This window comes from Stegodyphus dumicola, chromosome 8 (genome assembly GCF_044657685.1).
Source record: "Stegodyphus dumicola isolate Sdum_Otavi_A_Nest chromosome 8, ASM4465768v1".
In the NCBI taxonomy this organism is placed as follows: domain Eukaryota; kingdom Metazoa; phylum Arthropoda; class Arachnida; order Araneae; family Eresidae; genus Stegodyphus; species Stegodyphus dumicola.
In genome coordinates, this window is record NC_140775.1 from 58762693 (window position 1) to 58788494 (window position 25802).

Below are 25802 nucleotides of genomic sequence, written 5' to 3' on the forward strand. Positions count from 1 at the left end.
CTCAGGGTCAAGATTTGAAAAACATGACTTTCTGCTATTGACGCTGGTAAGTTTCTGATGATTGCTTTAACAATTCGCTCATTTTCCATTTGGTGTGAATGAAATTTTAGGTTATTCGATTCCAGAAATTTAGCCAATTTACGACAATTTTCAACGGATTTTAGAAATATAAAGATTAATCCTCTGTGTAATTGAGCTTCAAACTCGTTTACACATAATTTTTGGAAAGAAGCTTCCAGAAAATTCCAGTTTATATGACTATCAGAAAGAACAATCGAGGAAATTTTCCTTGGCTGTGCAGTAGGATTAACATTACTTTTTTGAGACACTATTATCAGTTAGAGCAGCAAACTTGTTATTTTGCCAGATTTCATTGACTTCAGTTCATGTTTGGGCTTCTTAACCGGGTTTTTAGGTAATTTCCATTCTTTATCGTCGTCACTTCGTCTGCCAGAAATAGTTCTTGTGGATTTATTTTCTGTCCATCAATGAGATTTGGGAAAACCCTTTTGTAAATGTTCTGCCGTAATGTCTGAGAAATCGATTTCCTGACGTAGTTTCTGCATTTTCCTTTCAACTTTTTGGAATCAAGTCCTCAAAGGAGTCAAGTCCATGACTAAAAGAAGCCCTCAAAGGCGTCATGTCTTTTGTAATCAAGCAATTCAAGTCCGCTTGAGAGAAACTTGATCGATAAGATTGGTTGTCAGCTTCAGAGTTGGGCATAATCCAAGGGATGGAAGTCTTTTCTGATGCGTTACTAGCCATAAATAGCACATGAGACTGTGTATCAGAAAGGCTTATGCTCTTTTTAAATTATTATGAGAAATTTCTGTAAATTGAGTTTTATAGTTTAAGTGCAAAGACCGTAATATATAATAAATACAGGTAACACACAAAACGTTAAAAAAAAAAAAAAAATGCCACTTTTGGCGTAATTTAAAATCTGAAAACCTTCAGATTTTTTTAAAATTATTTTGTAGTAAAGTTAACGAAATTTTGAAAAATATACACTTCCTTAAGAATAAAATGAACTAGAATATGTAATTTGAAAATGTTGTTGATTATCTTAAGATGAAGAATAAAACTATCCTCAGTCTAGATTCTTAAGAAACATAACTACAACTTTTTACTACAAGACACCGGGCAGATGGTTACCAAGGTAGTTTGTACGCATAAGCAGCGCGTTGTGTAGCGTAAGAAAGAAAATAGGTGAAAAGATCGTGCTAACTTTGTATTATTAACAGGCACGATGAGTTGTTGTGCACATGTTGATAGATATAAGGAGGAGAAAGGAACTTACACGTTTCGACTTATACATGCTTTTTTTGTAGCTTGTATAGCGGAAGGTTCTTTAAAAAGAAAGGTATTTGTTATATGTGTTAATCTGCTGAAAAGTTATAAACCCATTTGGTGGTCATTACTACTTTAAAAAAAACTCATGACATTAAAAAAAAAAAAAATCTGCCTAGTTTTTTTTTTTTTTTTTTTAACATTTGAAGAATAATCTTTTTTAAATCATTATTATTATTATTATTATTATTAATTGTCAGTTTCACCCAAGTAAAAAAAAAAAAAAAAAAAAAAACAGACGAAACCACACATGTTGTATTCATAAGATTTAAATAAAAATGGGTTAAAAGCATTTAAATATGTAATCACATTTTCGAAAATCCCAAATCAAGTTATAGTATGATACACCATACGTTGTGATTGTTCATTTTGCGTGTACACAATCATGTTTAGAACCTTCGATTACAATCGTTCGTAAAAAATCTTTTCATCGTAAAGAGGAAAATACTTTGCATGTCATAAATAATAAGAATTTAATATAGCAATATATACAAAATTTTTTTAGCTTGCTGCATTTTATTTTCATGCATTTGTATTAACGTCCTCAGACGTGAAAAGAGACTTTATTGATTATTTTGTCATAATCTAATATTTAGATTTTATTTTTGAAATAAATTTACTCTTAGATTTAATTTCTTGAATATACATTCTTTATTTAACATGTGATATATAATTAAGTGAAGATTGAAAAACTCCATTAAATACAATTATCATGAAAGTGTTATCAAATTTAATTTATTTACATATATCAGTAACTTATGATAATGCAATTTTCAGGACTATGTGTATAACACTAAAATCTCATTTAAACTATATTTAGACAATATATAATTTTCACATTTAACTTTGTTGTTTTGACAGGTATTTATAAATTAGTCATTTTCTCATATATTAAATGGATTTTTATGTAGCTGAATCTTGACGTTTTTCTTAATTGTAATAATGTTGCTTAATTGTAATAATGTAAAAAAATAGTCACTAATATATTAAAAGATATGAGACCTGAGTATTCAAATTTTCTAATAATAAAATGTTTAACTGAAAGCTTTTTTTTTTTTTTTTTAATCTTAAATTGGTCTAAACATATAAATTATTTTTTTTAAATTATAGAATACATTACATTTAAAGTAAAATTAAGTTTGAAATTTTATAAGTTATATTTTACTAACTATAAATCAGCATTCTGAAGTAGAGTTAAAATTTCAACATGTAATGATTTATTATTAGTCCCTTGAGGCTATGGTAGGTCTTGAAAAATGTACATTTCAATTATGCTGCTAAATCTATTACTACTTATTAGTAGTTATTTTTTTTCATTTGAATGAAGAATGAGAGTTGTTTTCTGAGCAGCTTTGTTCTTATCAAACATATCTCAGTGTGTGAAAGTGTCATGAGAGTTGTTTTCTGAGCAGCTCTGTTCTTAAAATGTATGATTAAAACATATCTCAGTATGTGAAAGTGTCAGAAATTACACTTTTACTTCCAGTTAAAAGAATTAGAGAGGGAAGAATCTGTTAGATTCATAATCCACTCAGAATGTGGACATCTGCTGTGCAATACTCCATTGGAATTGAATTAAAAAAGTGTATTTGTATTGTATCCAGTAATCTAACTAATGAATTCCCATAAATTAAACAATCAAATGAAAATTTATTAATATAATGTTTTGTCTCTAATGTTTACCCTCCCAGGATATATTCAGAAAATGATCCTGCAGCTAACCCAACTGCAATATTTCCTAGAATTAGAAACAGTTTTAAGGATTGATTTCTAAATGCAGCATTTTATTCATAGGTCCAGAATGTTAGTAATGCAAAGGGTAAAGGATTCCTGGTTGAGATTCAAGTCAAGCTACTAGCTGAAGATGTTAAGCTAGTTATATAAGTAGAATTCTTAAAATATTGTGACTGTCCTTGAATTATTGAAATTTAAGGCTGAATATAATAGGTCTATTGCATTTCTTTTAATGTTTAATGTGACAGTGAGCCTTAAAAAGTCTTTAATCAAAGATATATCCTTAAGATCTTTTATAGGATAGTATCAACTTGTATCAAGAAACAAGAAAAAGCAAATAACCTTTTTGTATTTTTTATTTATTTATTTTTATCAAACAAATCCTAATAAACAATTTAGCTTTTCATGTAAAAATTTATATTTGGAAATAATTAGTTAAAGTCCAGCTTCATGAAATACTTTTATTGCATGATTATTTTATTGTGATCTTGATCTTTCACAAGTGTTGTGAAAAACTTTTACATACCTGATATGGCCAGATCCTAGACCCATAAATAAATTTACAATTTTTACTAACTTTTTTTTTAAATTGTATTTTAAAAGATATTTCAAGCATGTAATGAGTAATTCATAAGATTACTACTGCTTTTCTTTTAACATAAAATATGCTGCACATTATCTGCAATTAAAATATGATAGACAGCTGTTTAGGACCTATACCATGCCAATTAAAGTTTAAATGTCAGTATATTCTAATTATCTTTTCATTTTTAATATACTTGGGAACATTAAATCATTCTTTGAAAAATTCATTTTGTTAATCACAAAATTATTTTATTTTTTCTCTGAATCCACAAATAATCCCAAAGTTGAGTTTCTGTAAAATACATGCAATTTTATATCTAATTAGTGGAAAGAAAAGAATGATAACAGAATTCTTATAATCTCATAAAATAAGAGAGTGCTTTGGATGAGTTGAGATCAGAATTTTTTAACTACTTGTTTAATACTGTTAGGTGAAAAGTGTCTATCAATCACAGTTCCTTTTAAGTAGTTTAGCTCTTGACTGAGAGCCAATATGGAGGAGCAACTTGAAGTGCTCAGAAAAGATGAAGGAATAAAATGAAACTAACTTCTGTTTAGTCAAATGACATGCTCTAAATTGTGGTAGATGGCAAATAGATGAATGGTAAACAATAGTACTGAATTTGCATATGTTGCATGTGACCAAAATATTGAAGAGTGGGAGAGAATTGGATGCACCAAGTTCAAATGTGAACTAAATAACAGGATCAATAGAAATCATTATTCAATGAACTTATTTAAAACATCTTTATTACCTTTATTATTTAAAACATCTTTATTATCTTTATTACCATCTTATTTAAAACATCTTTATTACCATCAAACAAAATAATGGTGTTGTCAACGGAGTGAATCCATACAGGAAAGTTCAAAATTTCAAATAGTTATTATTCATTATGATGCATGTAGATATCAGCAAGGATAGGACTAAACCCATGACTAATCCCTCAGTCTAGTTATAATACTTCTTTTGAAAAATGGAAATATGTTTACTGCAGACAATATTAAGTAAGGAAAATAAACTCATCAATTTTGATTCATGAGGAATGAATTCTCGAAGTCTGATTTCTGGATATTTAAGCATGCCTTCCACTGGAACATTGCTGAACAATGACTACCTACCAAAAGAAATCATGTTGAAATTTCGAAGAGGAATATTTTTAAATTTATTTATAAATTTTCTATTGAATTTTTTATAGTGTTATCAGCTAACAAAGCTGAAAATCTAGAAACTAAATATTTAGCTACTAGATTTCAGATGGTGCTTAAATTTGATAAGGTTGGGTAGAATGGAATACCACTTTTATGAATTTTGAATAGAGCATATAATCTGGTACAATCATTATTTACTCATGTTCCAGTGGAAAGTGTGCTTATATGTCCAGAAACAAGATTTCAAGAATCTCATTTCTCGTGCATGGAAACTAATAAGTTAATTTTCTTTATTGAACTTTGACTGCAGCAAACACATTTCATTTTTCGGAAGAAGTATTACAACCAGACTGAGGGAAGACATGGGAAGCTTTCTTAGTCCTGTCCTTGTTGATATCTATAAGTATCATTATAAATCCAAATAATTTGAAATTTTAAACTTGTTGTTCCACTAAGTTTATTGTGATCTTGATCTTTCACAAGTGTTGTGAAAAACTTTAACTTACCTGATATAGCCAGATCCTACAGACCCATAAATAAATTTACAATTTTTACTAACTTTTTTTTTTTTTTAAATTGTAAATGCTCTTTTTTTTTTTTTTTTTTTTTTTTTTTTTTTTTTTTTTGTATAATGGTTATAAACATGATTTAAATTTAGAAGAAAGTTCTTTTCATAATGATTTCTGTTGTTCCAATTATTTAGTTCAATTTCGAATTTGAGAAATCCAATTCCCTTCCATTCTATGACATTTTGGTTGCATTCAACGTATTCAACTTGAGTATTACGTTTACCATAAACATTCATCTATTTGCCTTCCAGCACAGTTCAGATTATGTCCTTCATCTAAACAGAAGTTAGCTTCATTTTATTCTTTTGTTTTCTGAGGATTTCAAGTTTGCTTCTCCAAATCAGCTCTTGATCAACAACTTCGCTACTTAATTAATAGCAGTTGCTACTGACAGAGGCTTTTCACCGAACATTGTCATCCGAGCAATCGAAAATTTCTCATCTCAATCCATCAAAAAGCACTCTGTTGTTTTAGAAGATTGTAAGAATTCTGTTATCATACCCTTCCCTTCCCAACACTGATTAGCTATAAAATTGCACATATTTTACAGAAATTCAGCTGGTAGGTCTTGTTTACTTCTATCAATAAAATCTGCAGTTCCATTCTTAAAGACCCCATTCTCGATATAAACTGCTGGAGTATATATAGGATTTCTTGTCACTGTGGCCTGATTTATGCTGGTCAAACTAAGAGAGCCCTAAAATTTTTCGCTAAGGAACATGAGGCATATGTTGGGGAAAATGACACATAAATCCTCTGTTGCAAAACATTGTTGGTCAGAAAATCAGATTTTCAATCTTTCTGCAGCCAAAATTATTCAAAAAGCATCTTCTGTTGGCAAATTATCTTTTCTGGGAGTGTTTCACATTCATAAAAAATTTTCAGTTCCTGGTTAATGATCCCAATTCCAAGCTTCCTTTGCCCTGAGCTTTCAATAAAATTGTCTCTTAATTGTTTTCATTTTTCTTCAATAGATGCCATCAATAGCTTGCCTTCATACCTTTCACTGTTTTTGCCTGAGTATAGGTTTCTCTTTCATCAATTGACTTCTACGGTTGAAGAAGAAGGTTTTATATTTAAACCTTTGAAACTAGTTGTACAACTTTATGCATATTACACTGATTCTTGTTGCCTTAACTCCTCCAATAATAACTGTATTATACTGTACTATTGAGAAGGTATGTAAATAGCTCTCAAAAAGTTTGAAATATATAAGAGAAGAAATTTCAAGTGTCGCTTTAAATATAATAAATATTTGAAAAATATTTCTGAAATTAGGTAAAATGAAACTCTTCTTCAAATTTAATATCTGCCTATGAGTTTTGCCTAGCTTCAAGTTTAAAATTGGCTTGCTTCTCTTATATACAAGAATGAAGCTCACCTTTAGTACAACCTTTTATTTCCCTACAGGTATCACATTTATTTTGTGCCCACTTAATAAGATATTCATAACAACAAAACTTCAGAAACTTTAAAATTTAGGCAAAATATCTTAGATTAGCATTGTCTTTTGAGAAATATTTTCATAGATTTCTCAAACTTTTTATTTCACAATATGTAACTCTTTTATTGCAAACTAGAAATTTTCTTCAAATCTAATAGTTAAATTTCTGCAAAATAACCCTGACTTTGAATTTTACATATTCTGCAAAATATTTTATCATTTATAAGATTTTATTTCTTTATTTTTTTTCCTTTAAGTATGAACTAGCTCAACTAGAAGTGTTCTATGTGCCATATTTATTGAAAATAATTTGATACATTCCATAAATCTACGTTTATGGGATAATTCTTAGTCACTAAAGGTTAATTTCAAGCATTTTTGTTGACATTTTATCTGTTATAATCTTGTGTATTCATAAAATGTTTTTAAAGTATAACAATAAAATAACTTACTTAATTGCAATGGGCACTCCATGGTTGATCTTAAAATTCTGTATTCTATAGAGCAAAGACCATCTGGTAATTTAATTAATTAGAGCATATAATTTTCTAATTGTTGCATTGTCTCGTTGTTCAGTTTAATGCTTAATGTCTAAATATTGTGTTGTAATATTTAATAATAAACACAATTTTTCTATATCTATATCCTCATTGTTAAGTTCTTAATTTTTAACTTGGATTTATTTATTTTTTTCAGTTTGCTTTAGCACCTGGTATATGAATTTAAGATAAGAAATTAAGAAAACACTTTTGTTCACGCCAGTAAAATTTGGAAATGTCATGACGATGCAAAACTTTTATAACTTCAGTTCCCTTCCCCAGCCAAAATCCTGAATTTGCCATTGTCTAGTCCATTTTAACATATAGTTCAGTGAAGAATAAAATTATTGAAAAGTGAGTGCTTCATGATCTGACACCCTGATCAATTGCTAAATGTATGAATTTATGTAGAATCAATTTAAATGAATATTCTAAACATTAAAACTCGGGTATAAATTTTCACTCGTTGGAATATGGGTCTTACTATACATGAAGTCTTAACAACAGTTAGTCAAGAGTTGTTATATATCTTAATGAGCAACTGCTGTACGTTGAGCCTAAAATATTCAAGCTTCAAAAAAATGCTGAATATAAATATTGATTTTCATAAAATTGCTTTTTTTTTTAAGTTATTGCCATCAAGGATTATCATAAGATATCCTCTGTACCATTTTTCTACTGAAAGATAATTTTCAAACTTTTTCATTGTTAGGCAAATTAAACAACTTGGAATCTTGCCAGAACCTGATAATCATCAAAAAGTTAACGAATGTTTGACTGAATAAAAGATTTAATTAAAGTGACCACCTGATACTATATGTATATGTGTATATTTATAAATGCATATATCTGTATATGTTTTATTGTATAATTTTCATGACTTATGCTATTTGCAGGCACACTGTATTTGCTACGAATGCAAAATACTTACACGCAGAATTCATGCATGTTTATTTTGTGTCTATTTTGGATGCTACTACAGAAGTCATATTCATAAGCATGCAGAAGAAAAGCAACATCATCTCGGTATGTGTGCTCTTGAGTTTTTATTTTATATGCATTTTTGATTAACCATATCCAACCTACATTAAACTGGGGGGGGAATATTAGTGCATCCACTTATTGCTTGTAAATAAACTTATGTGTGCAATACTTGGTACAGCTTCATACTGTAAATTTCTTGCTATTTCTTGTTCTGTGGAAATGGATGTATGACAACAGTTCTGAAGCTTGGTAGTCCTGCTTTAGTGGTGTATATCTTTTTAATGTTTTGGCAGTATTGCTGCAGCAGTTTTATGAACATGGGTTAATTAAAATTTCTTTATCCACATTTTTTAACAAAAGAATAAAGGAAACTCTTCTGAAAGATGTTAAGAGAAGGAAGAAAGCTTGTATGATTGTATGCAAAGGCCTCTTGTCTTCAAGAGGAAGGTTTTAGACACCTTTTAGCCTGTCATAGTATAACATTTAAGAACCCTATGTCTAGGGCTCAAACAAACTCAGTTAAACTCAATTGTGAAGATCCATTAAAAGATCTCTGCATGAAACTGACCACCCATGATTTCATTTCTTTTGAGAACAAACAGTATCTCAAGAAAATGGGTTATGAATAGAGTGAAGTTTTGCAGGCTATGTAAGAATATGTGTTTACAAAAGAAGTACAATTGGATATTCTTGTTTTATCACTGAAATTGACTAAAGTTAAGAAATCAAATATATAATCATTGTAAAACTATGAATGTAAACTAGCTATATGGAGGCTTTGGTGTGTCTAGTCACCTCCTTCCCCCCAAGGCTGAGGAAAAAATGAAGAAAACTCATATCGATATTATTGAGAGATATACGAAGCAGGGTTTTATAATTCCCTCAGATTGCTATAAACCATGTAATTGTCTTCAAGATGAAGGTTTTTATGCACCACTCACTCAATCATATTATGAGATTTAATAACTTGGTTTCTTTACAGAGAGGCATGTGTAGGAATGTGTGTGTGCACAAAATTAATATGATTGGATGTTCTTGTGTGATTTATGAAAATGCAGCTTGGCTAGATGGATGTTATAAAAGGAGCTTGACTAGGTTTTTTTTTTTTTTTTTTTTTTTTTTTTTTTTTTTTTTTTTCTCCCAGCTTTTTTGCAAAAAGAATGAAGAAAGCTCTTCTCAAAACTCTGAAGAGAAATATATAATAGAGTTCAGTAATTGTCTTAATTGACAGGAGGGCATCTTCAAGATTAAGGATTTATGAACTTCTCAGTGAGTGCTAGTATGTCGTTTAAGTATATATGGCTCTTAATTTGCTTGGAAATCTACATGGAAAAATATCTACATGGAACTAATCACTTGTGATTTCATTTCTTTTGGGATGGAAGACTCGGAGGAATGCGTTATGAATGCAGTGAGGTTTTGCTGAGGGCTATATGTCAGAATTAGTGTACAATATTAGTATGATTTGATATGCTAGCATGATTGTTTAATTTCACGAAAGCAAAAGGAACCTTAATAAAAGAATGAATTGAACTTGGTTATTTATTGGCCCTAGAAGGAGTTTGACTGGTTTTTTTTTTTTTTTTTTTTTTTGTTTCCAAGCTTGTTGAGAAAATGAAGAAAATTCTTCTTGAAGTTATTAAGAGAAACATAAAGCAGGTTTCAGTGATTATCTCAGATGGCTGGAAAACATGTAATTGCCTTCAAGATGAAGGTCTTATGCACCTTTCATGTAGTCTTAGTGTGAAATTCAAGTATACTTGGTCCCTAGGTTTCATGGAGATTCCTTTAAAGATATCTGCTTGCAAGTAACCACCCATGATTTAATTTCTTTTGAGATTGATGTTTAAAAAAAAAAAAAAAATGTGCCATGGATGGGATGAAGTTTTGCAGAGAGGTCCATGTAGCAATGTGTGGGTTCGAAAGTAATAAGTCTATACGTTCTGATGTGATCATTGAAATTCATGAATGCAAGTTCAAAAAGAAAAATAATCCCATGGTTAAGAGAATGAATGAAACTTGGCTATATGGAGGCACTGAAAGGGACCTGATGTTTTCCTTGAAGCTTGTTGAATATGGTTAGAATGCATATAATTATCTTCAAGATGTAGAATTTGTAGGTTTTGTCAGTCAATAATACTATGACATTTAAGGATTTAGAGTCACCAAACTCAATCGAAGGCTTGTGTAGTTCCAGTAAAAGATTTGTTCAAGGATCTGACAATTTTTAGGTTAGTTTCTGAGATCGATTTTGGAGAAATACATCATGGATGGCATGAAGTTTTGTGGAGAGGAATGTAGGAATGTGTATGTACTAAATGCAATATAATTGGAAGTTCTGCTGTGATTATTTAAATTTATAAAAGTAAATTCGGAGAGTAAAAATATAAGTGTTGTAAAAGAGTTAAATGTAACCTTGCAAATACAAAGATTTAAAGGGGTGTGATTTTTTTTTTTTTTTTTTCTTTTGTTCCTACAAATTTGTTGAGGGAAAAAAACCTCTCCTCAAAATTATTTTGAGAAACACAAAGCATCATTCTATGTTTGTCTGAGATTGTTGGAAAGCATATTATAGTCTTCAAGATGAAGATGTTGTCCACTTTTGTTCACTCATAGTATAGCATTTAAGGTCTTTTTGTAGAAATAATCTTTCCTATGTGGAGGCATTGAAGGGATATAACATTTTTTTTTTTTTTTTTTTGCTGTACATCCTTAAGAAAAGAATAAAGGAAACACTTCTCAAACTTATTAAGAAAAACATAAAATGTGTTTCTATAACTGTCTCAGATGGTTGGAAGGCATGTAACTATCTTGAAGATGGAGGATTTAGATGCCTTTGTGTAAGTCATAAGTATGACATATAAGGACTTGGTTTCTACAGCTTTCAGAAACTTGATTAAAGGTTTCTGGAGCTCTATTAAAAGATCTCTGCAAGGAACTGACTACCCATGATTTCATTTCTATTGAATTCGATGTGTCTTGGATGGAGTATGTCATGAATGGGATGAGATTTTTTCAGAGAGGTATGTGTAGGAATGAGGGTGTTCTAAAGTAGTATGATTGGATGTCCTGGTATGATTGTTGTAACTGATGGAAGCTAGCTATATGGAGGCAATGAAATTTGTTTTGTTTTTCTTATCCAGCTTGCTGGGAAAAAATATAGAAAACTCTTTTCTGGGTTATTAAGAGAAGCAAAGATCTGTATTTGTTTTATATTGCTGGAAGGCATATAGTTATCTTCAAGGTGAAGGTTTTGCAGAGTTGCCAACTCTCCCGATTTAGGTGGGAGACTCCTGATTTTCGACCACTCTCCCGCCAACCCGATTTACAATATATTTCTCCCGACTTTTTCTTATTCTTAAAATTTCTCACAATTTTTATGGAACTTGGCTTAATACTTTGTTATATATATATATATATATATATATATATATATAAAGTGATTTTGGCAGTCTGAAAGCAATTGAATTTTCTCTTAGGTTATATCTAAAACAAAACCTTGCGAATTAGATAACTTCTGCTTTGTAAGTGAGAGCAGAGCATATACGTATCCAGAAACGTCGTTCTCCAGTTCTCCAATGGAGGCATTGTGCTCCACTACGTGTCATCTGGCATATATTAATTAGCCAATGAGGACAAAGCAAGCTGTTATTTGGATGTTCTTTAGTTATTTCGGTCATTTTGTCCTGAGTTGTTTGAGTATACGTGCCTTAGGGAAATAGTTTTAGAAATTATCATCTTTTGTTACGTCTGCCAGAAAGGTGAAATACTCGTGTACGTTTCAAAAATCGTACACAGTTGACTTTCTTTCCATTATTTCCTCAAGGAAATGTAATAAATTTGTGATGTGTACTGCCTGTCGTTGCGATTTTTCGATTTCGCATGGTGGAAGGGCGGATGTTCTCAAACATGTGCGTACACAAAAACACAAGGACAACATGAGTTGTGTTGAAAAAAACGAAAAATGAAATTTTTCTTCAGAAACAGAGGACCAAAAAGTTGCTAATGCAGAATGTCTGCTGATGGAATTTTAAAATATAGGGAGCTGTCTGGAATTATGTTGGCCATCTTGACAGTTCCCCATAATAATGCAGAGTGTGAGAAAATTTTCAGTATTGTTGCAAAAACGAGGACTAAATTTAGATCTAATATTAGTGATGACACATTAGAAAAGCTTTTATTAGCGAAAGCAGGCCTACGTGGCAATTACTACGAACAAAATTATGAAGTTTCTTTCTTAAAGAAAGCAAAATCTGCCACTGTTTATAACATTTGTACGAAAACTAATTAAAGTGGTTTTCTTTTTTCTTAATCGATGCAAGTAATAAAAATGTTTTTGGTTGAACTTTACAATATGGTAACTGGTAGTTTGGCGTCATTTTGGAGGCGATAAAGGTTATTACCTGGGACTTTGGTAATAATGTGAGTAGTACTCAGTTCCGATTACGCATTATTTTGCGTGAGTGAAATGAGAGATCATGGGATATGTCATGTGATATTAATGGAGGAATTATGGTTCTTTAATCGGAAAAGGGGGGAAATCGGGAAAAAATGTGGAAATTTTGTATTTAGCTTTATTCTGTATTGTGTGAAACAGTGTTGTTTAATTTTTGGATCCCATGGCCCTAACTAAAGTGAATTCAAAATGGGTATTTAGGCATTGTGATAAAGAGAAGTTTGCTTTTTATTTAGCGGAGGAAGTATGGAGGAAAAATTCACAGAAAAAATCTTTCAATAATTAAGACACAATAACACGCCGAATAAATACTAATTCAGAAGTCAAACAACAAAAATCAGCGTTATATTTACAAAATTTTCACAGGACTAGTTTCGATGGTTTTACCAAACCATCATCTTCAGCTGCAAAACCGCAAATGAACAAGATAGGAAATAATGATTAGATAAGATAAGAAAGCCTGGACAAGAATAAGCAAGTGGCGCCATCTGTTGGCGAAACCAGAACTAAAACATAATTTCTCTAAAAGCCGAAGGCAAATTTGGATTGGAATTAGGATCATTAACTAGAACAGAAAGATTTTTATGAATGTGAAATGCCTCTAGAAAATCCAGTTCTCCAATGGAAGATGTTTTTTGAATAATTTTGGCAGCAGAAAAATTGAAAGTGTGATTTTCGGACCAACAATGTTGAGCAACAGAAGACTTCTGTGTTTCCTTTTTTCTAACATATGCCTCATGTTCTTTGACGCGAAATTTTAAGGCTTTCTTAGTTTGGCCAATGTAAATTAAACCACACTGGCAAGGAATCCTATAAATACCCCAGGAATTCATATCCGGAATGGGGTCCTTGAGTATAGAAGTTGGAATTTTTTTGATGGGAGAATAAACAACCCGAAAGTTAAATTTCTGCAAAATATGTGCAACTTTATAGCTAATTGATGGAAAGAAGGGAATGACAACAGAATTTTTATAATCTCCTAAAATAAGAGTGTGGCTTTTAGTGTGTTGAGATGAAAATTTTTTAACTGCTTGATTAATAATGTTGGGTGAAAAGCCCCTGTCAATAGCTATTGCTTTTAAATAATTTAGTTCTTCATCAAGGGATAGTTTGGAGGAGCAAACTTGAAGAGCACGGAAAACATAGGAATAAAATGAAGCTAACTTTTGTTTAGTCGGATGACGTGATTTAAAGTGTGGTGGAAGGCAAACCGTGAAGGTTTACGGTAAACTGTAGTACTGAAGTTGGATGTGTTACGTGTGACCAGAATGTCGAGAAACGGAAGAGAATTGCAAGTCTCAAGTTCAAAAGTGAATTGAATAGCAGGATCAATAGAATTCATTGTTGAAAGAACTTTATTTAAATCATCTTTATTACCTTCAAACAGGGTAAAAGTATCGTCTACGTAGCGGAACCATGCCGGGAAGTTTAAAGTTTCAAACAATTTTGATTCATAATAATGCATGTAGATATCAGCCAGGATGGGACTGAGGGGGCTTCCCATGGCTAATCCCTCAGTTTGCTTGTAATATTTATTTTGGAAAACAAAATGTGTTTGTTTCAAACAGAGTTGAGTGAGAGAAATTAGCTCATCAATTTCGATGCAAGAGAAATGAAATTCGCAAAGTCTGGTTTCTAGACATCTTAATGCACCCTCCACTGGGACATTGGTGAATAATGATTTTACATCAAAAGAAACCATGAGTAAATTACTAGGAGAAATGTTTTTAACCTTTTTTACAAACTCTATTGAATTTTTTATGGTGTAAATGTTATTGTCTAATAGAGTGGAAAATCTAGAAACTAAATATTTAGCTAATGGATACGAGGCAGTACCTAAATTTGATACAATAGGGCGGAAAGGAATACCACTTTTATGAATTTTGGGAAGAGCATATAATCTGGCACAATTCGCAACAGATGGGATAAGCGAATGTTTTAAGTTGCTTGAAATGATTTGCGAAGATTTGATCGCAGTTTTTATTTTGGATAAGTCTGAAGGTGAAGGATCTTTAGGGATCGGATTATATGGCCCTTCGTTTAAGAGTTTAGTGACACCATCGATGTAAGTGTTCTTATCCATGACGACTATCTGGCCACCTTTGTCGGCCTTTGAAATGATAATATCCGGGTTAGAATGAATTTCACGCATTGTAGCTCTTTCTCTCGCAGTTAGATTTGGTTTCAAAGGTTTATTATTGAATTTCACATTATGAGCGATAAGATGCCTAATCATTTCTTTCTGTGAATCTGAAACTTTACTGAACTTGAAAGCTTTTTCGATAGGAGCCAAAATCTTTAGAATCGAGGGTTTACAGGTTTGTGAGAAGTTAAAATTATATTTTAGAATTCTCTCTTGTTCTTCTGAAAGACTAACATTAGAAATATTAACTATTGGCTTGATAGACTAGAAGAGAAACACGCTAATGTGACAATCAAAATCGTAAAAAACAACTTTATATTTAGCGTAGGTATAATGAAACACTCAATCGATTTCGAGAGCAGCTAAAGGTCCCTCCTCATCAGGAGAAAGAAGAAAATAGGAATCACAGAAACACGTGGTGCTTATCAGCACTGCACGTGGTTATAACTAGATTTTTAATCAGAGTTGCACTGGCCGCCTACTTTTACTGAGCCAGGCTGTCTGATCAAGCATAAAGAAATATTAGCGAAGTTAAAATAGGGAGCGAGGGGCAAATGCACATTACGCTCAAAATCTGAACTTCAAATAACGGAAAGCAACCACTGAACGGATTTTTATACCCTCTGGTAGTACCAAGTGCGAGGAGGTAACGCCATCTATCGGCAAAAATAATTGAATTAAGACAGTAGAATTTTAAAGGCATTAGGAAGGACTGGATTGGACTTCAAATCATTAACTAAACTTTCTAAATCTTTGTGAATGTGAAAAGCCTCAAGAAAATCCAATTCGCCTATGGAAGAAGCCTTTTGGATGATTTTTGCAGACCCAAAATCAAAATTATGGTTAAAAGTCCAGCTATGATACGCTATTGAAGACTTGTTAATTTCCCCTTTTTTGACATAAGATTCATGTTCCTTGATACGAAACTTCAACGCTCTTTTTGTTTGGCCAATATATCTTAAACCACACTGACATGATATACTATAAATTCCCCAAGAATTCAAGACAGAAACGCAATCTTTTAGAATCGAAGGGATGCTTGATCAGACAGCCTGGCTCAGTAAAAGTAGGCGGCCAGTGCAACTCTGATTAAAAATCTAGTTATAACCACGTGCAGTGCTGATAAGCACCACGTGTTTCTGTGATTCCTATTTTCTTCTTTCTATGTATTTCTTTCTCCTGATGAGGAGGGACCTTTAGCTGCCCTCGAAATCGATTGAGTGTTTCATTATACCTACGCTAAATATAAGGTTGTTTTTTACGATTTTGATTATTGGCTTGATGTTTACAATGGGAAGATTTTTTGAACTACTTGAACTGGAAGACTGTAAAAGAAGTTTTTCGAATTTAACTGCAAGGGTGTTTTTATGACGGTTAACTGCATTCTCCGTTCTAGACCAAGACTTTTGTTCAAGGGCAGTGAATTTTGGATATGATTTAGCGAGTTCCAGATGAAGCTTATAGAGTTCATGTTCAATTTTGGACAATTGTTGACGTGTATCCCTTATCACGGACCGAAGTAAGGCAAGCTTGCAATTTAACAGAATTCTTAAAACGCGACTCGAAGGTTTTTGATTAGGTTTGATTTGAATAAAATTGGGGATCAATTTTTTACATTTACATTTAAGTAAAAAGTCAAGATTATTCAGGAATTTTTGCCGTTTCAGGCGTAATTTAGTGAAACGATTAACGGATGAAGGCATGATAAACAATGCAGAAAATCAAATTAAATTAACTGAGCAATAATAAAGTACACACAAAACAACAGAAAAATCCCTCACTGAAATGAATAGAAAACAAAACGTTTGTAAGCAAAATGCATGAAATCAGACAAGCAAAGCACAATATCCAAATGTACAAAACATAAACATAACTTGAAAATTGCAAAAATGTACTCACTGAACTCCTACAATCACAAAATGGCGGCCACACCACATGCAAAAAAGAAAGCAAAATGTAAGTCTGTTTGGGGCTTCTATAATTAAGACACAATAACACGCCGAATAAATACTAATTCAGAAGTCAAACAACAAAAACTTATGAATTTCTGGGGTATTTATAGGATTCCTTGCCAGTGTGGTTTAATTTGCATTGGCCAAACTGACAGCCTTAAAATTTCGCGTCAAAGAACATGAGGCATATGTTAGAAAAAAGGAAACACAGAAGTCTTCTGTTGCTCAACATTGTTGGTCCGAAAATCACACTTTCAATTTTTCTGCTGCCAAAATTATTCAAAAAACATCTTCCATTGGAGAACTGGATTTTCTAGAGGCATTTCACATTCATAAAAATCTTTCTGTTCTAGTTAATGATCCTAATTCCAATCCAAATTTGCCTTCGGCTTTTAGAGAAATTATGTTTTAGTTCTGGTTTTGCCAACAGATGGCGCCACTTGCTTATTCTTGTCCAGGCTTTCTTATCTTATCTAATCATTATTTCCTATCTTGTTCATTTGTGGTTTTGCAGCTGAAGATGATGGTTCGGTAAAACCATCGAAACTAGTCCTGTGAAAATTTTGTAAATATAACGCTGATTTTTGTTGTTTGACTTCTGAATTAGAATCTTTCAATAATTTTATTGAATGAATTAGAAAAGTGTATCCGCCACGTAATCAAGATTCTGAAGAAGATTAGGTAAGTTAGTATTTTTAATTATTTGAGGATATTATTTTTATGCATTGTTCTAAATGTAAGGTGGAAAGGAATTTGGTATTATTGGGAAAATTGTTATTAGCAATGATTTAGTTTAAAGTAATTAGGATTGTAAGGTAATTTTTATTAATTTAATGTATGTGCTCATTTATATTTTAAGTAGTATTTTTGAATTTAATTATATTTTAATGAAATGATAGTTATTTTGTGAATTTTATGTTTGTAGGAATTTGGTATACGTTTTAGTTGAAGTAAACGTGTATGGAAATAATTTAAATATCTGACACTAAGTATTTGTAATGGTTGCGGTATGAATTCGTTGGTGATGTTTATAATATAATAGATGATTTAGAGGTAAAAGTTTTTGGATATTTTATTTATTTTATATGTGAAAATGTTCATATTTGTAAAGGGTAAATACTTTTTCGCGATCAGGTAATTTCATATATGTTCTTTTTACCAGGTTTAAAGATTGAGAAAATTGTCATGTATTTTCGTGAAATTTTTCTAATTTATGAGAAAAAAGCAGTGTACATGGATATAGTGAAGAGTGTGCACAATGCCATTTTTGTGCAATTCTGGGATTTTTTTTTAAGTAAAAATAAGTCGGCGTGTACATGGTTTATGTGTATGTGTTATTTTGAAAAACGCGTAAGGAGTATGGTATTGTGCACTTTTCCCCAATTTTGCAGTTAATATTTGTCATGATTAAGCAGTTTTGTTTAATAAAATTTCTAGCATAAGTGTAATTCGGCTAGTAGATTGTTGGAAGAAGTGTTCAGTAGATAAAAAGAAAAGAAACATGTCTTTACTTCGTGAAGACAAAATGGCAGTGGGGAAAAAAAAATAGAGGGTTGCTGTAGGAGAGTTGGTTGCCAAATTTTCGCCAAAAAATCGCCAAGTTACCATAATGTAAAGATCAACCATGTTTTTTTTTTTTTTATGTGTAAGGTATTTTTGTGTTGCTTGCATTTAAGAATTAGTTACTATTTAAAGTTAATTCATTATTAAAAAAGTCTTTTTAACATTGTGAAAAATCTCCCTATTTCTTAAAAAAAAATCTCCTGATTTTTGAGTGTCATAGGTTGGCAAGTATGGTTTTGGATATCCTTTCAGTCAATCATAGTATGAACTTTAAGGACTTCGTTTCTAGGTTCCATACTAACTCAGTTAAAGGTTTATGGAGCTTCAGTAAAAGATGTCTCCATGAAACTGACCTCCCATGATTTAATTCCTTTTGAATTTGATGTATCTTGGATGGAATGTGTCATGAACAGGATAAGGTTTTTCAGAGAGGTTTGTATGGTATGATTGGATGTTCTGTTGTGATTCTTGAAGTTGATGAAAGCACATTCAGTAAGCAAGAATGTGATCTGGCACTGTGGAGGCATTAATAGTAGTCTGACTCTTTTGTTTTTCCTAATGTTGTTTGAGGAAAAAGTGAAGAAAAGTCTTCTAAAAGTTTTATTTAGAGAAACATAATGCAGGGTTCAATAACTGCCTCAAATGGCTGGATGGCATGCAATTCTCATAAAGATGAAGATTTCATGTACCTGTCAGATGAAGATTACTTGACATTTAAGTACTTGTTTTCTAGGCTGCACTCAGATTCGAGTAAGAGTTTGTGGTGGTCCATTTAAAGATATCTGCATGGAACTGACCACCCACAGGTTTATTTCCTTTGAGATAAACTTTCTTTTAAGATGTGTTAGAGAAATTGGTCATGTATGGATTATGTTTTTGAGAAAAGTATGTGTGGGAATGTGTATAAGTACTATAACTGGATTTCTGGTGTGACCATTGAAACTGATAAATGTCAGTTCAGAAATAATACCATAGTAAGAAATGAATGGAATCTTGCTATAATGAGGAATTTTATGGTGTCTAATTTTCCCCTCCCCGAGCTTCTTGAGTAAAGTATAGAGAAAACTCTTCCCAAAGTTACTAAGGAAGACATAAAGCATTGTTCTGTAATATTATCAGATGGCTGGATTGTATGCAATTTTCATCAAAATGTAGGTTCTGTAGGTCCTCCCATTAGTTATACTATGGCATTTAAGGAATTACTCTCTAGGACTCACCAAACTCAAGGTTTATGGAGCTCCATTCAAAGATCTCTTGACGGAACTGAGAACCTGTAGTTTCATTTTTTTATAGACCAATGTCCCAAAGAAATATGTCATGGGTCAGATGAGCTTTTCCTGAGAGAAATGTGTGCAAGTAATATGATTGGAGGTTCTGATGTGATTATTGAATTTGATGAAAGCAAATTCAGAAAACAAGAGTGGATTCTGGCTATATAGAAGCATTAAAAGGGGTCTAACTTTGTTTTCAAAGCTTATTGGTCTCTTCTCAAAATTATTAAGGTAAATATGAAGTTTGCTTCTATAATTGTCTCACATTGTTGGATGGCACATAAGTGTTTGTAAGTGAAATTCTGATGCCACTCTTGGTCAGTCACAGTAGGACATTAAAGGATTTGCTTTCTAAGGCTCACACAAACCCGATTAAAAGATTCTGATGTTTCATTAAAAAATGGCTACAGGGAACTGTCAACCTATAATTTCATTCCGTTTCAGATGGCATATTGGAGAAATATGTCATGAAGGGGATGATCTTTTACGGAGAAGTATGTGTAGAAATGTTCATTAATGAAAGTAGTATGATTTGAGGTTCTGGGCTGACTGTTTAAATTGATAATATATTTGAAAGTCAAAATATATTCATAGTATAAGAGGGGATGGAAACTTACTATATGAATTCATTGAAAGATCTCTGACTCTTTTTCTTCCCCTAAGCTTGTTGAGTAAAATCGAAAGAAAGCACTTTTCAGAATTATCAAATAAAATGTAATGCAGAGTTCTATAATTAATTCAAATGGCTGCAAGCATGTAAATGTGTTCAAAGTGAAAAGTTCTGTGGTACTATGACAGTCTTTCAGTCTGTGGTACTATGACAATTAAGAACTGTGTTTCTAGAGTTGACATAAACTCTATTAAATGCTTTTATAGTTTTTTTAATGATCTTTGCATGGAACTCACCAGCCATGATTTTGTTTATTTTTAAATTGATATCTTAGAGAAATGTATCGGGAATAGGATGTTTTGTACAGAGATATATGCAGGAACATCAGGTATGAAAGTAGTATGACTGAAAGTTCTGCTGCCACTGTTCAAACTGATGAAAGCAAATTCAAAAGCCAGATTGGAATCTGTCTGTAGGAAGACTCTGAAAGAGTCTGATGCATTTCTTTTTCCAAATTTTTGAGGAAAGAATGAAGAAAACACTTCACAAAGTTATTAACCCTCTGACCGACAAGGCTGTATATATACAGCCTAAAATATTTTTAGTGATCTCTGTAAGAGCATATACATATGTGCATCTTCAAATATGTCCAAGAAATTAATGCAATATATTAAAAGCACATAAATCCAGGCGTTATGAACCAGGGTCATTTTGACCTTAAATCAAGAAAATAAGTCTTTATCATGGTGTTTTATGAAACTTTGTGCTTTCTCAAAACCCCAGCTGGTCAGAGAGTTAAGAGAATCATAAAGTTGTTTCTATAATTGTCTTAGATGGCTGGAAGTCATGTAATTGTCATAAAGATGAAGTGTGTAGATGCTTTTGAATTTGTCATTTTATGACATTAAAAGACTTAATTTCTATGGCTCACAGAAAGTCAGTTAAAGTTCAAGAGCTGTAATAAAAGGTCTTTGCATGAAGCTAACTACCTATGATTTCATTTCTTTTGAAACTGGTGGCTGAGGTAAATGTGGCATGGATGCGATGAAATTTTACTGAGAAGTATTTTATAGGAATGTATGTGTATGAAAGTAGTAAGGTTTGATGTTATGATGTGATTGTTGAAATTGATAAAAGTTAGCTCACGGGTAAAAAAATACATCTATAGTAAAAGAGTGAATGGAAGCATTAAAGGGGATCTGAGGGGGTCTTTTCTCCAAGTTTTTTAGGAAAGTCTTAAGGAAACTCCTGAAAATTATTAAGAGGAATATAAAATATTATTTTATAATTGTCTCAAATCCCTCAAAACCATGTAATTGTCTTCAAGATGAAAGTTTTATAGTCGTAATACAACTTTTATGAACCCTGTTTCTAAGGCTTGTACAAACTCAATGTTTGTGGAACTCCAGTAAAAGATATTTGCATGAAATTGAACCCACGTGATTTCATTTCTTTTGAGATTAATGTTTCAGAGAAATAACATCTTGGATAGGATTAAGACTTCCCCCCCCCCAAGCTTGTTGAAAAAAGCTCTTCTCGAAATTATTAAGTGAAACATAAAATAAGACTCTATAGTCATTTGGCTGGAATGCATGTAATTGTCTTTGATATGCAGGTGTTTTGTACTTTTCAGTCAATGACATTTATGAACCATATAGTATTTAGGGGTCACACAAACTCTATTGAAAGTTTCTGAAATTCTCATAAAGGTGTCTGCATAGAACTCAACCCACATGATTTCATTTCTTTTGGGATTTATGTCTTAGAGGAATATATTATAGATTGTATGAAGTTTTGCAGAGAAACATGTGTAGGACTGTGTGTGTATGAGAAAAAAGTTATTGAATGTTCAGGTGATTGTTGAAATTCATGAATGTAAATTTGAAAGAAAAGCACTATATATAAGTATAGTAAAGAATGAATGGAACTTGTCTGAATGAAGGCACTGAAATGTGTCTGAGTATTTTTTTTTTTTTTTCTTCCTAAAGTTGTTGAGGAAAAAGAGAATAAATCTTTTCTCATGGTTATTAAAAGAAATATAAGGAAGAGTTCAGTATTTATCTCAGACAGCTTGATAGCATGTAATTCTAAGATGAACATATTATGACCTTCTTGGTCAGTCAAACATTGGCATTTAAAGATACGACATTTAAGGACTTGCTTTCCAATGTTCACACAAACTCAATTAATAGTTTATGAAGCTCCATTAAAAAACATATATGCCCCTGGGACTGACCACCAATGATTTCATTTCTTTCTCAGAAAAACCTGACATGGATAGGATAAAATTTTGCTGAGAAATATGTGTAGGATTGTGTGTGCAGAATAGTGGTATTTAGAAGTTTAATAGAACAGATTTAAAAAATAATTTTTATGGTTATTCCTGTAATTTTCCCCATTTGTGTATTATAAATGTAAAATGTAATTGTTTTAAAACATTATACTTGTAATTTAATGACACACTTGCACACTTCTAGTAAGGTGGTTCCACAAGTGTGCTTGCTATCAAACGTTTTTATGCCAAATGTTGGATTGTATTTAATAATGATTAATAGATAATTGCTTTAATTTATTCAGTTTTGTTTACTGGTAGGTTTTTTTAATTTTTTCATTGATCGTTCTTAAAGGCCTTTTAATATTCTTAATATTTGTTTGGCATGTGTTTGATCCTTGTGTAACTAATCCGTTAAAAAGAAATTTGATATTTAGGCATGCTATCTCTGCTAACCATTCTCAACACTGTATATAAGAATTTAACTTAATGTATTATTTAAACAAGCAGAAATTTTGTGATTGGTATAAAAGAAGTTTCTAAAAAGGGTTTTTAACTTTAAAAAAAATGTTTATTAAGCTTTTTTTATAAACACATGAATAATAATCTTAATTTTAATGTTGTGAGCACTAGTGCAAACTTTATCTTTGTATTTCTAGCCATGGATACCAATATTGGTACTGTTTATTGCTTTGTATGTAAAGATTACATGTATGATTCAGATTTTGAAGCAATCTCAAAGAAACATATGCAGCAGGCTGCACGATGCATGAGTATGTATTGAATTTTTTATGTTCATTTTATCTATATAGGCTAATACTAAATAACCCTGTGATTTAAACGTCTGCGCAATATAAGTTAAATTATAAGTAATTGTAGTATCCACATTCTTTCTTACCATAAAGCTGTGAAAAAGTATGCAAGAGGCAACATACCATGTCATTAAAATGCATTTATATAGCAAACCAGGTATGTACACAGCGCAAAAAAAATGGGGGGGCTCAGGGCCGATTGATGAAATTCAACTTGAGTTTTTCATATTTCGAAAGCTCTACTTAGGATATGTATTAGATGGTAACCAGACGAAAGCGCACAAAAAAGACCCCACTGGGATAATTGCCTACGCGACTAATACCCACACCGATGAAAGCGCACCTTGATAAAAGCCCACATTGAAACAATCCCACACTGACAAAAACCCACACCTATATAATATATGCTACGTTAAAATGAATATTTTTCCCTTTTTTCTTCAGCTGCACAAAGTAGATTCATGAATAAAGATAAAACAAAAAATAAATTAAATTAATAACGAATAATTGAACAATAAATTTAAGTAGAGGTACACATTTCATTTTTGGCTCCGGCTGAATTAAGAGAGTCAATCAAAATAATGTAATTATAAACATATACATGTATGTGTAACTTTGTTATTATACTATTTACGCGACAAATAGAAGTGCCCTGCATATAAGTTCCACAAAGGGAGTTGAAAGGGAAGTATAAAATGTATGTAAATTTTCATCATATTCAGAGAATAATTTATGACTAATTTAACTCTGAGGAAAATTTTGCATATAATGAGGAGAATTAAAGTCGAACTTTTATTTCAACAAGAAAGATAAAAGTACCATATTTTGTTATGATTAAGAAAACATTTGTGTCAATAGATAATTTGTCGTCAATAGATATAATTCACTATTATTATTTTCTAATGGATAATGGAATTAATTTAGTCTATTATTTTGTCAATTAGAAAACGGCTATTTACAATAGAAAGATTTAAAAGCACTATAAGTGTAATAAAGAGCACTGTAATTTTTCTTTCACAGTCAGCTGGTTATGTAAGATTAGCTGCTTTCTGTGTATTTTTCATGTTTTTTAACTGATACATATCCATACGTCTTGAACAAACCTACAGTAAATGCAATACAAATTATTTAAAAAATTGCAATTTCAAACATTAATACTAGTTTTCTATTACTATACATAATACTATGAATGAAGGATGAATTTATATAATATGTGTACTTAGCATCTAAAAACAATGAACTTTGAATCTGATGACTGTATATATTTATGTAGTTACAGAATTTTATTGGATGTAATTATATACATAGTTCTTTGTATTCTTCACAAACTCTAATAAAATGCTACATATATATTACTATAGATTGAGATGATTGTACTACTTAAATTTGTAGATATGTTGACTTCTAAGAGTTTTCCACCCCCCCTAAAAATAAATAAATAAATAAATAAAATGAAAATTAAAAGCACTATTCCAAATTGCTGTAGTTGAAAGATTAAGAGGTTACATATGGAATTCATCTTCTGACAAGGTGTCAGTTGACAGTTTTAATTTATTCAGAAATCTGAAAGAAAATATTTCTAGAAAATCGCTGAATTATAATTGTTACATTCAAAAAAGCTTTCAATGAGAAATATGTTTAAACTTTGATAATAAACTCAGTCTAAAGAATAAAATATCTCTTAGCAAAGTTTTCATTGTGCTTAACTGTTTTAATATCACCAAACTAAAAAGAAATTAAAGGAAAAACTAAGAAGGAAGAAAATAAAATTCAGGTGTTTTTTAATTAAAAAGTTAATAATGAAACATAATTATATTTAATCTCAGCCATATTACCTTAAAAATAGCATGTGAGAAACTTCACAATGATATTTTTCGTTTTTACATATACATACCAAAGTTAAATAAGTAAATAAATAATAAAATGCAATTTCAGATTTATCATCGAAATGTTGTAGCTAATCAATCAGAGAGCAGAGAGTTTGATTTCAACCTAAAAAATTAAACAAATAAAGGAGTGATAAAATATACAAACAGACATATATTTGAGACATTAACATTCAAATCTGAATACTCCATTTATTATAATTAAAATTATAAATACATTTTATAGTAATAAAAACAATAAGTCCCTTTCAATTATGTGCACATTTATCAGTGTGTGCTTTTATCAGCGTGGACTTATATCTATGTGGGCTTTTATCAGTGTGGGCTTTTATCAGTGTGGGCTTTTATCAACGTGCGCTTTCATCGCTGTGGGCATTTGTCGCGTGGACAATTATCATAGTGGGCTTTTTTTTTTTTTTTTTTTTTTTTTTGTGGGCTTTTGTCGCGTGCGCTTTCATCCAGTGGGTTTTTGTCTGGGAA

At 31.3% G+C, this 25802-nt stretch overlaps 1 protein-coding gene across 4 annotated transcripts in view; it reads left to right on the plus strand.

The window, feature by feature from the left end:
- Positions 1–1139: 1139 nt before the first annotated feature.
- Positions 1140–25802, plus strand: part of LOC118179655 (ubiquitin carboxyl-terminal hydrolase 22-like) — a 111923-nt gene continuing 87260 nt past the window's right edge. For 2 of the 4 annotated variants that reach the window (XM_035348821.2, XM_035348828.2), the window contains exons 1-3: positions 1140–1363; positions 8270–8399; positions 23284–23397. In XM_035348821.2, the coding sequence (XP_035204712.1) occupies positions 1250–1363; positions 8270–8399; positions 23284–23397 (358 nt within the window). In that variant the 5' untranslated portion in view covers positions 1140–1249. Of the gene's footprint in view, positions 1364–7573; positions 7728–8269; positions 8400–23283; positions 23398–25802 lie in introns of those variants that run through there. The other 2 variants (XM_085821890.1, XM_085821889.1) reach the window with 2 other exon arrangements.